Source organism: Quercus lobata, chromosome 2 (assembly GCF_001633185.2).
Source record: "Quercus lobata isolate SW786 chromosome 2, ValleyOak3.0 Primary Assembly, whole genome shotgun sequence".
Taxonomy (NCBI): Eukaryota; Viridiplantae; Streptophyta; class Magnoliopsida; order Fagales; family Fagaceae; genus Quercus; species Quercus lobata.
In genome coordinates this window covers 25,310,376-25,322,831 of record NC_044905.1, presented here as the reverse complement: position 1 = coordinate 25,322,831, position 12,456 = coordinate 25,310,376, and the positions used below count along the sequence as shown (strand labels likewise).

At 34.2% G+C, this 12,456-nt stretch overlaps 2 protein-coding genes across 2 annotated transcripts; both read right to left on the bottom strand.

The window, feature by feature from the left end:
• Positions 1-2,546: 2,546 nt before the first annotated feature.
• Positions 2,547-3,359, bottom strand: LOC115978043. The gene has a single exon (XM_031100075.1). It carries the CDS (start codon positions 3,321-3,323, stop codon positions 2,796-2,798), a length of 528 nt encoding a protein of 175 aa, XP_030955935.1. The 5' UTR covers positions 3,324-3,359; the 3' UTR covers positions 2,547-2,795.
• A 3,004-nt stretch (positions 3,360-6,363) lies between these two features.
• LOC115975072 (protein trichome berefringence-like 7) lies at positions 6,364-12,226 on the bottom strand. The gene is made up of 3 exons (XM_031095714.1): positions 10,843-12,226; positions 8,986-9,144; positions 6,364-6,907 (listed from the first exon to the last, which is right to left on the bottom strand). Exons 1-3 carry the CDS (start codon positions 11,694-11,696, stop codon positions 6,610-6,612), a joined length of 1,311 nt encoding a protein of 436 aa, XP_030951574.1. The 5' UTR covers positions 11,697-12,226; the 3' UTR covers positions 6,364-6,609.
• Between the last annotated feature and the right edge of the window lie 230 nt (positions 12,227-12,456).

The window sequence follows — 12,456 nt, the reverse complement described above, 5'->3', positions numbered from 1 at the left end:
AAAATAAAAGTCATTAATTTACTAATATTTCTATTATACCCCTATTAATTTACTAATTCAATTTTTTGATAAATTTATTTAGGAGTTGTTTTGGAAACTTATACATTTTTAAAAGGTAGACAAGATAATAAATAATGTTCTCTTAAAAAGTTTGACTTTTCAAACAAGACAAACAAAGTGTGACGGAGGGAGTATTATTTAAGAGTAATGTTACAGGCACAAACTATTTTACAATATTTTTACAAAATGTTGACATGACCAACCTCTTATTGGTTTTTATATAAGCCTACCATTAATATCACTTTTTCATTTACTAATAATCATTCACTTCATCAGCAGTTTGTAAATTTTTTTATAAAATAGTTTGTATCTTTAATATTATTCATTATTTAAAGTTACAGTAAATATAACTAGCTAGAACTCAAATTATATATATGGAAAGCAACAATATATATATTAGGGAAGACGATAGTAACAAAATTAATAACAAGCCAGTGTCCTTGAATCAAACATATCATTACGCTGTTTTAAAAGGTCTTGCTATTTAATATGAAAAAAAAAAGCTTGTTAAACATCTCCAGTGTCCTTGAAAATTGTTCAAGTAGGTAGGTTAACCCAAATTTGGGTTGCCTAATCTTTGTTCGGTGCAACAAAGATGACAATTTTTGCACTTAAAAAATTATTCTTACTTGCACGCTAGAAAATTTTCACGTATTTTGGACACAAATTATTATTAGAGCTGATACATATCATATTAACCAACTGCATTAAAGTTTCGCACAAAAGTTACATTACTAGTTGTGCTTCTTCTTCTTTTTCATTTTTTTTAATGATTGTTTATTTTAAGTCAAAATATTAGCAACCAAATACAGGAGATAAAGTCATTCCGAATGTTTTTCATTTCCACCAAAACATAGTGTTGAAACATATTGACTCCACCTAAGACATGCTTCTCTAAATCAAAATAAAGCAGAAATAGAGATATGTATTATTAATACCGAAATGATACATATCTGTGTGATGATTACCAAGAAACATACCAACCAAGCATAATTTAAGCAAGAGGAAGGTTCCCGTGGATGAGTCTTGCTGTCTGTGTGATGATTACCAAGAAACAATTATGCATGCACTGTGGCTGTGTGAACAAGCTCAATCGGTGAGGAAGTCAGAACATAGCTTCTGTTTGCTCTACCAGAAACAGTATCGATCATTCATGGATGTTCTTTTTGAACGGTTCTGGACAGAGGTTCGGTTTTTCATGTAGCTTGGTTCTCCACTATTGCTTGGGTTTTATGGCAGAGAAGGAACAGGCTCAGAGAGAAACAGCCAGCTTGGCCTCTCCACGAGGTCAGTAGACGAGCAAAGGATTCAGTGATGGAGTTTTTTGACATTCACAAGAAGGGTCCTCTCGTGTAGTCTTTTACAAGGCCAATTTTGATGCTGCCTTCTTTGAGAATGTTGGGGTTGCTAGTATTGGAATTGCTGTTCGTGACTCTAATGCTAATTCTATTGCAGCTTTAAGTAAAAGGATTAGGATGCCTCATTCTGTGGAGCTTGCAAAAGCTTTGGCGTGCAGCCGTGCTGTTTCTTTTGCCCGAGAATTAAGCTTTTTCTAGGTAGTGTTTGAAGGTGACAGTCTACGGGTCATTCAGGCCATCGATAGCCAGGGAGCAAATCTGAGATGTTTGGTCATATTATAGAGGAAATTCACTGCCTACGGTTTATATAGCTCTAGTTTTAATCATGTAAAGAGGAAGGGTAATTAATAAGCTTGCCAATGTCCTTGTTAAATGAGCAGTTTTATTTGTAGACACCACTGTTTGGGTAGAAGATCTACCTAATAATTTGGATTATGTTTTTGAATTTGATTTAGTGCATCAATAAACTTTCTTATCTTTCTCTCAAAAAAAAAATTTTGAAATTATTTATTTGTTTGGGTGCAAAATTAGCTCATAATTATTATACCTCTAGATTGTATCTGACAATTAATGCCTATATCTAATTCTTAGAAAATTACTGAATACTCCAGGAGTACCATAAATGCATAGTCTCTCATCTCACATGAATTGTGGGTTACACCATAAATTTAATTAGTGGAACCCACAGTTATATGAGAAGAAGGAGTATGCATTTATGATACTCCAAAAGTATTACCCAATAATTACTCCTAATTTTTATATGTAATGTAACATAAAAATTTGATAGAAGTAGAAATTTATTATTCTTTATTTTATGCTTTTTTTAATTCAAAAAACAATATGTAATCAAATAATATAGTGGGGAAAAAAATCATAAATAGTTGCATAAATAGTCTATTAAGATCCTTCAAAACGTTCTACTAAAAGCAATTTGAGGCTTAGAGCAGTATTCAATATAAAAAAACAAACAAAAAAAAAGGCAACTAGTGAAATAACAGGCTCGATTTTAATTAATACCCTTGCATTTGAAGACATCACACGACTTATAACTATAGCTCACCATAAATAAAAGGTAAAGTTGAACTAGAAATAAAAATGCCCTTCCTTCTTCAATTTTAGTCAGTATCATACTCCTTTAAATGTTACTCTACCATTATTATTAAATTCGAGTCAACCAAATACAATAGAAAGATACAAGACACTGTTCAGTGCAAAGTTTTATTTATTCAATTGTTGCTGCGCTGGAATGCAAGCCTGCAACTCGTATAATTCAAAGCAAAGAGAACGAATGAAATGAACGACAACATATATATCACATAATTTACAAGTAGTGCAATTTCGTTGAGAGTCATATTCGGACATGAGCATATAAGGTCCTTAGGATGGTGTAATGGACTTGTGGTCAAGGCTTTTGTCAAATTGTTGCTGATCAAAGCTAGAAGAAGATGATCCTCTCTCTTTGTTTGTCGATCCAGTTTCGCCTTGGGCAGACTTAGCATGCAAACCTGCATGACCAAACTTCTCATTTTTGGCAATCCTTTCATCAATATGCACATCATCGTCAATTGACAATATCACAGACTGTGTTCCACGGGGACCCGGTATGATAGCCTCCCTAACCTTCTTATGTTCATCTACGTGAATAATTTCGACTTCTTGAACTGCCTTCTTCTTCTTCTTGTTGAGGAAACAAAAGAGAGCAGCCGCAAGGAATGCCAAGAAGAGAAGACTTCCAAATGAGATGAACACAATGACTATTACTGTGGGATGGTTGTCTGATGGTGGCGATGGTGGTGGTGGTGGTGGCGGGTGAACGTGAGGAGGCGGTGGAGCTCTTGGGTGAAATGGGGGTGGTGGTGGAGGGAAACGTGGGGCATTGAACTCATTGGTTTGAGGAGAGGCCATTTCAGTGTCAATAGATAGCTTAAGGAGTTGATAGATTGAGTTGTTGCTAAATGGGTAGGAATTGAGCTCCTATTTGTAGTGTGAGTGTTTGGATTAATTTTCTAGTTGGAATTCGTAGCAAGTTTTTAGAGACTTGAACCCCATTCTAAGAATTGGTATGGTTTGTTTGCATTGGAAAACACTTCTTTCCATTTGTTTTTGTTTTTTTATTTTCTGAAGCTTATTTCTTTCCATCAAGATATTAACGTTTGATAGGTATATCGTTACCTGATAATGCTAATAAGAAGGGAAAAAAAGGGGGTAAAGATAAGGACCAATATGAATTGATTTACGCAAACGTTAATTATTTTAGACCTCAATCCATGTCGTCAACGAAAAATCTAGGACCATATAATTTTTCACAATTTTTTGCCACAACTGTAATGTGGCAGAGTGTGATTGGTAAAAAAAAATGGTGGGTCCTTGTATAAGTGATAGTTAACTACTCATATTCTGCCACATCATACTTTCGATAAAAAATTATAGAATAATTTGTGGTCCTAAAACTACTCTGCCATCAATTAACTTATCGCTTATGGAAGCATGTTGGTAAAAGTGGGACTTTTTCTTCATACCTTTAAATTATGGACTACAATTACTTCACATCCAAGAGTGATCACATTCTTGTTTTCCCACCAAAAAAGAAAAAAAAAAAAAAAGTGATCACATCCTCACACTGTATGTAAAATGTGAACACTCTTGAAAAATTTACTCACACGTGTCCTTCGTTTTGTAGATCTTAGATATTTAGCATGTGTTTGGATAGCGTTGGGGATGAAAAAAATTTGCGCTTTGTTGAAAAAATGGTGGGTCCCACGGTATTGTTCATGAATTTTTGGTACTATTCATGAGCTTACTGTACTTTTTGGTACTATTTATGGACCCCACTGTACTATTTCAACTAATTTTTACCTTTACCTACCATACTTTCAATAATAAGTTTTCAATTTTAACAAAATAAGCAGTATCCAACATAAATATATTAATAAATTTAATTAACATATTTTCAACATAAAAATATTTGAAAATAAGTTTTGATAAATAAGTTTGGAATAATTATTTAAAAATTAATAAAACTAAAAGCAGCTTTCAAATGTGCCAATGTTTCTGGTAGTAGAGTTAAAGACTTTTTTTATTTTTGACAACAGACCAACAAGCTTAAAGCCCACTTATACAGCCCAACATCCTTGAAAATAAATACCAGAACTTGTTAGATTGGACAAGCCAAATTTATTATTCAATAGCCCATTAATTCTTTCTAATCTTAAGACTCAGATTCCCAACCCAAAGACTCATTCAGATTGGCCCGTTACCCAAATGAATCGAGACTTGAAATTAGCTTTAGAGTCCATGAATACTTTGACAAAATACCAATGGGCTATTTTATATGGCTGACCCAAAAGCAAAAGACAAGTGTGTAAAGAAACCATCTTGGCCCAGCCAGTGAAGCCAATCTAAAAACCGTAGCACGTCCCATTTGTCTGGGCTGTATCAACACAGGAGCAGCAAATTGGGTCAACAAAAATCTAACAGCAGGGTCCACCCATAGGTGCAAGAAAGACCCAGAAACCATTTGATTGAATAAGCCTATTACTGACCACGACTGGAACAATTTTTAAGCGTTTCCCTCATCTTTGTGAACCAATATTACTGAAAAAAGGGGCAACCAGGAAAGGGAAAATAAGGAGCAGTGTAGTGCCAGTGGATTGGAGGGCAAAAGGTGTGACTGCACATCAATTTAAATCCATTCAAAGTCTAACAAAAGAGCTTGGAATACTTGTGAGATCAATAGATCCTAGTTGATGTCATGTGTAAGTGAAAAGCTCCAAAAAAAAAAAATCAAAGTTTGCTTGCTGTGTGACAAAGTTCCACCCAACGTCACTTTTGCCATAAAATTAGCACCAATTAACATTAATGCAAGGCTGCCACAGCCCTTAACTTCAGTAAATTTGATTGATGGTTGGACCGAGCCAAGTATTAAAGGTTCACACTCGTTCATTTAATTTTATTTCAAATACGAGTCAAGTTCGAGTTCATTATCAAACAAGATTACATGTTCAAGATTACATGTTCAAGCTTATTTCATTTACTTGCCGAGCAAGTTCAAGCTTTTTCACGAGCTACTTGATTAACTTATTTTTTTTCCTATATAAAATAAAATCATGGCTAAAATGCTTTACCCATTCACAAATCTATGAATTTTTCGAGTTTGTGTTTCTGGGTTTTTGTTAACTTCGTGTTTTTTTGTTGGATTTGATTCAATTCATGTTAAGAGGGTATGTTTGGAATGATTTGGATTTCATTGGTTTTTATATGGTAGGCTAAGGTAGCTTTTGCAATGCAGAAAATGTAGTTTCATATTGGTCTTTTTCCCAAATCTGTGAGTTTCACTTCAATGTGTGGCTCAAGGAAAGTGTCATTTTCTTTATTGCTTATATTTCAATTCAATGAAGGACTTGAACTTTAGGATAAATCATTTGCATTGCTAAATCTTCATTTTAAATTACGTTTAGTATTAGACTCTTTCTTTCCTTCTGGGTTCAATCGTTTTCATTGCTTGGTTGTCAATTTGTTTATGGTTAACCTCAACAACTTCTGTGCTTATTTTCGCCCGTGGGCGACTTGAGAGGGTAAGAAAAGCTAGGTTGATATGGATGTTTCTAAAGAAGTGCTTGGTTGCGAAGAAACTATAAGAAGAGCTTGTGAATTTTTTATTTTATTTTTTTATTATTTTATTAGCATGCCACATGTGCATACCATTTACTATATAGTTATTTTCTGTTAGTGAGTTAACAGTAAGATCAAATTGACTGTAAATTGAAAATAACAAAGACCAAATTGACTGCTACCAAAATGTAAAGACCAAATCAACCGTGACCCCAAAATGTTATGACCAAAATGGTATTTTTGCCAAAGACTAATTGCCAAATGAATAAAATTTGCACATGTACAGTATAGAAGCTCTTTTTTTTTTATAAAATAATGCTTCAAAACTTTCACATGTAAGAAATTTAATTTCTATTGCAACACGCAGTTGAATCTCAAACTAGGTTTGGTTATTCAGCAACTGCCATTGAAAAAATAAACAGACAAATGAAAGAATTTCCTAAATGGGTAAAAACAAGAAACCCAGTACAATTTCTCCAATCCCCAAGTCCCAAGTGAATTGATAAACCGTGCCAACCAAGAGAGCTTAGAATCAATGCTAGATGCAAGAGAAGGAAACAAAGCATGCAACTTCTATTGTTCATTGGAGGGGAACCCCATTTTTGGACAGCAAGTGTAATAAGAGAATTTCATTCCATGTATCAGGTACCCCAGGCAGACACCAATGGCTACAATCAGGCACAGATGGATTATCACTCCAAGTACCGACGTGTGCATCACTCCGGTATGCATCCATTGGAGTAACATGAAGAACTGTTACAGGAACTGTCATTTTCTTCACAACCTTGATTATGACATCTGAAATTGGGCTTCGGTCCCTTCCATGAGATCTTGATGAAGGTAGTTTAGGCACTTTGCAAGAATTCCGGTTTTTACCACTGACACACACAAGAATCTGTTTATCAGTCAAAGTTTTTGCAAAGGCTTATTAGCAGGTTAACCTGGGCTACATCACATACATCAATGGGCATTAGAAACTAATGGTTTTAGGAGGAGAAACAGCATCATAGTAAAGCTAGACAACACACGTTCAGAGGAATCTATGATAAACATTTCAATTCTATGAAATAGAACACCACAGAAGTATGACTAGTGGTACATTCATGGAAAACTATATTATTAAATCAATAAGAAAGCTATGAATAATTAGTTACTTATCAAAAAAGAAAGCCATGCATAACTAGTTCCCTGGGGATCTTTGATAAAATATTTTGGGTTATATGATTCAGGATACCACAGAAGCATCATCAGAGTTACTTTTACAGAACATTAAGATAAATCAGAACATACAGCAGAGGTTCCAAACTGTCGAATAGCTATCTACCCTCACCCAGAAAAGAAATTTCCTTTCATTTCACACTAGCCCCATTATATCTGTGTGTGCGCACGCGCTCTATATTTGGCTAGGATGCATATATATATACATATATTTATGGATGTACTATCAATATATCTATATGTATGTGCATGTGAATGTGGAATTATAAATGCATTGATCCTTGTCGTAATTGTTGCCATAGGCTGAGGATTACTTTAGTACAAGATCTTGCACTTTTTTTTTTTATGGAGAGCCTCCTTCAAGATAGGGGTAGCCCTATTGATGAAAAGAAAAGGAAAAGTCGCTTGAGATAGTTTGGTAATGTGTAGTGGAGAGCAATTAATGCACCAGTAAGAAAGAATGAAATGATTCAAGTTGAGGGAACGAAAAAATGTAGAGGAAGACCAAAAACAACACTAGTAGAAATAGTTAAAAAGGACATGTCAACTAAGGAAGTAGTAATCTTGTTGAAGATCCATACCCAACCCCAAAAAATTTGAAACTACGGCTGCTTTGTTGTTGTTGTCCTTCGAGTGTCAAGACTGTGGTATCTAGAAAGAAGAAACTTCCTCTGCCATGCCACAAGAAATTCATTCCTTCCAGCCATATTTGGTTGAAACATAGAATTTCCCTCCTCTAGTTCTAGAAAGGGAGTAACAAGTTGCTTCACAAAACTAACACGACCATCACCTCTGCAGGTCCAGATATATATCTCACCGTCTCGTGTTTCATGTAAGTTTTCTGGGTTCCAATATAAACATAGTAGAAAGTAACAGGTTACCATGAAAAGGAGGATATTTAGGGTTAATAGGTTTGAGAAACCTGTTCTAAAATTTCAGCGTGCTTGAGTTGAGTCCCAAGAACAATAAGGGCCAGTTCGGTAGCTAAGAAATTCAAATCCTGAGAGTTATAAATTCTTAGTTTAATCTCATAAGATTTTAAATTCCTAAGAGTTAACATTTATATTATTTGGATATACTTAAAATTTGAATTTATATCATATTATAGAAAACACTATATTTAAAAACATAAATTTTAGTGATTAATCTGATAAATATTATTTTAATACTAAAAAATCAATAATTTGACCATTATGGATAATTTTTTAAAATGATAAAATTACCCCTGAACATAATAAACATCTTATTTGGGTGAAATTATCTATTTTTGTTCTAAAATGAGCTCTATGTAGCTAGTTTTAAGAAAGAAAAAGTGAAAAGTTGGATTAAAGGATCACATTAGTAATTCTCACAAATATAAGCTATATGAGAACTGAAATTTCCTACCTAAAAGGTGAGAATTAGAATTCTCATTCTTGATGGGAATGGAGATGTTCGTTTAAATAGAAATTCTCAAAAATTCTGCCAAATGAACTATCAAATTTTCACGAATCCTCGGATAGTAATAATTCCTATCCCAAATTCCTAAGTAACAATCACATCCTAACAATCAAACAATCATTTTGTGCTAAAGACAAGCAAACTAGGTGAAAGGTTATAGATTCATGGAATATAGATAGGACTGAAAATTCACTTTCTATGCCAACCTCAAAAAGGCTATTAACATGTTGGCCCCCAAAAAAAAAAAGTTATTAACATAAAATTGGCAGCAAATACAGTGACCAACTATTCAACACACCTCCAATGGGAAGATTCAAAAGTCCGGAAGAATACACTGGTTCTATTGCTGTTGACCATAGTCTCAACCCAAGATGCCCAAGTGTCTAATGCTTTGCCAAAGGCCGTAGTCAGTGGCATTCCAAGCTTCAGTGAATTACCAACCTGAAAATACCAGCCCCTGTCTGGAAACATGTTAGAAGCATTCTACATATGATATGCATTTATGAAAAGAACAAACTTAATTACAAAAGATTGAGCTGAAAGCTTTATATGACAAATTCATGAAAAGTTTGATGTAGATCTAATAATATGTTTATAAAGAAAAATCATTCAAATAATTTGTTCAGCTATGGAAAGGAAGGTAATGCAGAAGCAAAGACCCTTTCTCAAGCATATTTTAACTGAACAAAATGAATACCTGTATTAGACTGGGTAAAAATAAGGGAGGGGATGGGGAGAATTGCTCAAGGGTATGTTCAATTTAGGGGAGCACTAAGATTGGAGTCACAGGTCTTTTCTAAAATAATAAATGACTGACCTCGTATTATGCATGCTGAATCCAAGTCAGATATATCTTATCTCCTTCTAAAAATGCTCTACTAAAATCATTCCTACTTTGAGATATAGTGAAGTTAAGTGTGAATATATTATTGGGTTTAATATTGTGCCTACCTCTACAATGAAGAATGTCTCTATCTACAAGATTATGATTCCCCTTTCCTATGAAATTTTAAGAACTATTTCTTCTTATAGCCCTAAACCCAAGCCCCAGCCTCTCTGTGCATGTGAGCACCTATACACAGAATAGCCCAAAAATTAATAACAAACAAAAATATACTGAAATAGCCACCAAAACTGAATAATACGTGACTATGTTCATGTAACACTTAAAAATATGTTATGAATAGTGATTTTATATGCCAAGAAAAAGTGCAGTCTAAAGACCCAATGACCAAAGAGGCTACAAATACATTCTAGTACCTCTATCCTTGACCGCCAAGATGCAAAAAGTAACCAATCACAAATGAATAACTGGCTTCTTGGTCATTGACAATAATGATAATCAGTTGGGGTAATGCTAAATGGATGCTTTTCAAAGATCCATCCTTTTCAATGTTATAACAATGATACATGTTTGGAACTTAGGATTGATGCTCTCAGGCCTTTACTCCAACCATCCAGTTCATTAAACAGAAGTTCCTTACAATGGCAGCTAAGTACTAGACATTCAGAGAATGGCCTAAATTGGAATTACAATTGAGTTTTTTTTATTGGCTTAACAGACTCATCTAGCATCAATAATTCTCAACAAGACTCTTTAAGCTTTAGGTATTGGTTACTTAAATTGTACAAGAAAATTTTGAGATATTCTCTCTATGTAAGAAAATCCCAAAGTATTAATTCAAATCCAGGATTCGTTAATATTGTTTTTGAGGATATTCTACAGTAGAACTGCCAGCCCAACTTGAAGCCTTCCTGGACACCTGACTACCAAGGTTTTTACCTCTATTTAAATATTGCTAATGAATGCTAACACATTAAATTGCCAATAATTTAACCCACGAAAGGCTCTAAGATTCTAAGATGAGTTCATTATGATGAAAATGCACAACAGGCTTTATGTTATGCTGTTACATGAATTTGAAATCAATTATGGATGAAGCAAGATACATGAGAAATCACTAGTAACTGAAATTAATTAAATTAAGACAGAAATGAAAGGTCAATATATCATATTATTGTAGAATGCACATATGCACATATATAAAAGGCTTAAGAGGTTGCTGGCATCAGAATGCTTACAAAAATCATAATTGAAATACGTTTTTTTAGTAACATTTAATGCCATCAATACTGAGGATATTAGGTAACTTACATTTCAAAAAGCTTGGTCCTTGTCCACCAGTGTCCTGAATTAAATATAAGAACATCAGAATCAATCCACTCTTTGCTGATACTGTCCATCTTATCGAGTCTTAGTGTTGTCTTCACCCTCTTTGGTGCATGCCTTGGCACAGGACCAGGCTGTACCAGGAACACCGATCGATAAAAGTCAATATTTAAATTGAATGAACTAAATCTTACACTTAAAAACCTAATCTGTTTAGTGATCTTTTGGCCATTGACTTCATATACATCCCTCTTATCCTCTACCCCTGTCATAAGCATACATATCAATGACTCCCATTGTGTTCTACTCAATGAATCGCCCACAAAAACCACTCGTTTTCCACGAAGCTTTTCAAGAATTGCTCGCGCATTGAATCTTTGAATATCACAATTCTTTGGCTTCCACCTCCACTTTGCATAACCTTTATCTTTCCGCCCATTCGCCAAGCAATTAAATCCATGTTCTGCAAATGGACATCTTGAGGCATCATATAGAGGGTAACTTTCATCTTGGATCCAACTTCCATTTAAAACATTGCATGTGCCTTTAGACACAGTGGACTCAGAAATTCCATAACTATTGATCACTGGGCTATAAGTGGGAAACAAATACATATATCCAAATAACATGGCTGAAAGGAAGAATATCAATGAGCCAGTTGCAAAAAGTGTATTGAAGGATACAAAGATCCAAATTTGACAAGGACCCTTTATCATTCTATCACCAAAACTGAAACCCCTTAGGTAGAAATGCCTGAAATGGCCAAATGTGTCCCAGTTGAACTTACTCACTATCTCCATCTTTTGAACACCCCACAAACTACTCACAGATTTAATCATAAACCGATCAGAAAAATGAAGTAATCCCACATTAAAAATCCATCCATGTTAACTGAAAATACCCACACAGATAAAACTTTAAAAGTGAAACAGACATTTACGTGCCAACTTAACCATAACAAGATCAAATCAAGACCAAAGATTTAAGCACTTGAAACATAGAAAGGGACACACTTCAGCAGAACACAGAACGACAACTTTAACCAGAATAAAATCAAATCAAGACCAAAGATTGTGAAGTTGAAGACCCATAAAGCTCAAAAAGTAAAGCAGTAATCTTACTGTTTCAGCAACTGGGGAACTAAGGAAAAAACTTGCATCTGGGTGAGCAAAGTACAAAGAGGAGTGCGGATGAAGTTTGAAGGTGGTTTTGGTCAATTTAGTTAAATACTGCCTTTGCTTGTAATACCAGCTTCCTTGCTTAGTTTCTCAGTTAGATTTGGACATTGATTTCTGAACTAATTTTAACAACTGTACTTTTAAGTTTTAAGTGTATATCAAAAGCTTTTAATTAACGTTTGAATCTTGTCGGTGATGTTCTAGAATCTACAGAGAAATGGAAAGATTGAGTGTAATCAAATGAGTTCGAGATATGTGAGATTGAAACGCGTCGAAATTTTATTGGATCAATATTTTTATAAATAAATAGTATATATATATATATATATATATATATATGGATCCAAGATACACCTTGTAACATTTTTTTCGACCGTTAATTTCAATTAAATCTAATAGTTAATAACACACAAGCAGCCAT

What these genes read in the sequence shown, in the direction of transcription:
- LOC115978043 (XM_031100075.1), bottom strand. Translation starts at nt 3,323, where the DNA reads ATGGCCTCTCCTCAAACCAATGAGTTCAATGCCCCACGTTTCCCTCCA.
- LOC115975072 (XM_031095714.1), bottom strand. Translation starts at nt 11,696, where the DNA reads ATGATTAAATCTGTGAGTAGTTTGTGGGGTGTTCAAAAGATGGAGATA. An exon ending in AGGACCAAGCTTTTTGAAAT is followed by an intron (nt 9,145 to 10,842) that starts GTAAGTTACCTA and finishes GTTTCCAGACAG; the next exon opens with GGGCTGGTATTTTCAGGTTG. An exon ending in TTTGAATCTTCCCATTGGAG is followed by an intron (nt 6,908 to 8,985) that starts GTGTGTTGAATA and finishes TGTGTGTGTCAG; the next exon opens with TGGTAAAAACCGGAATTCTT.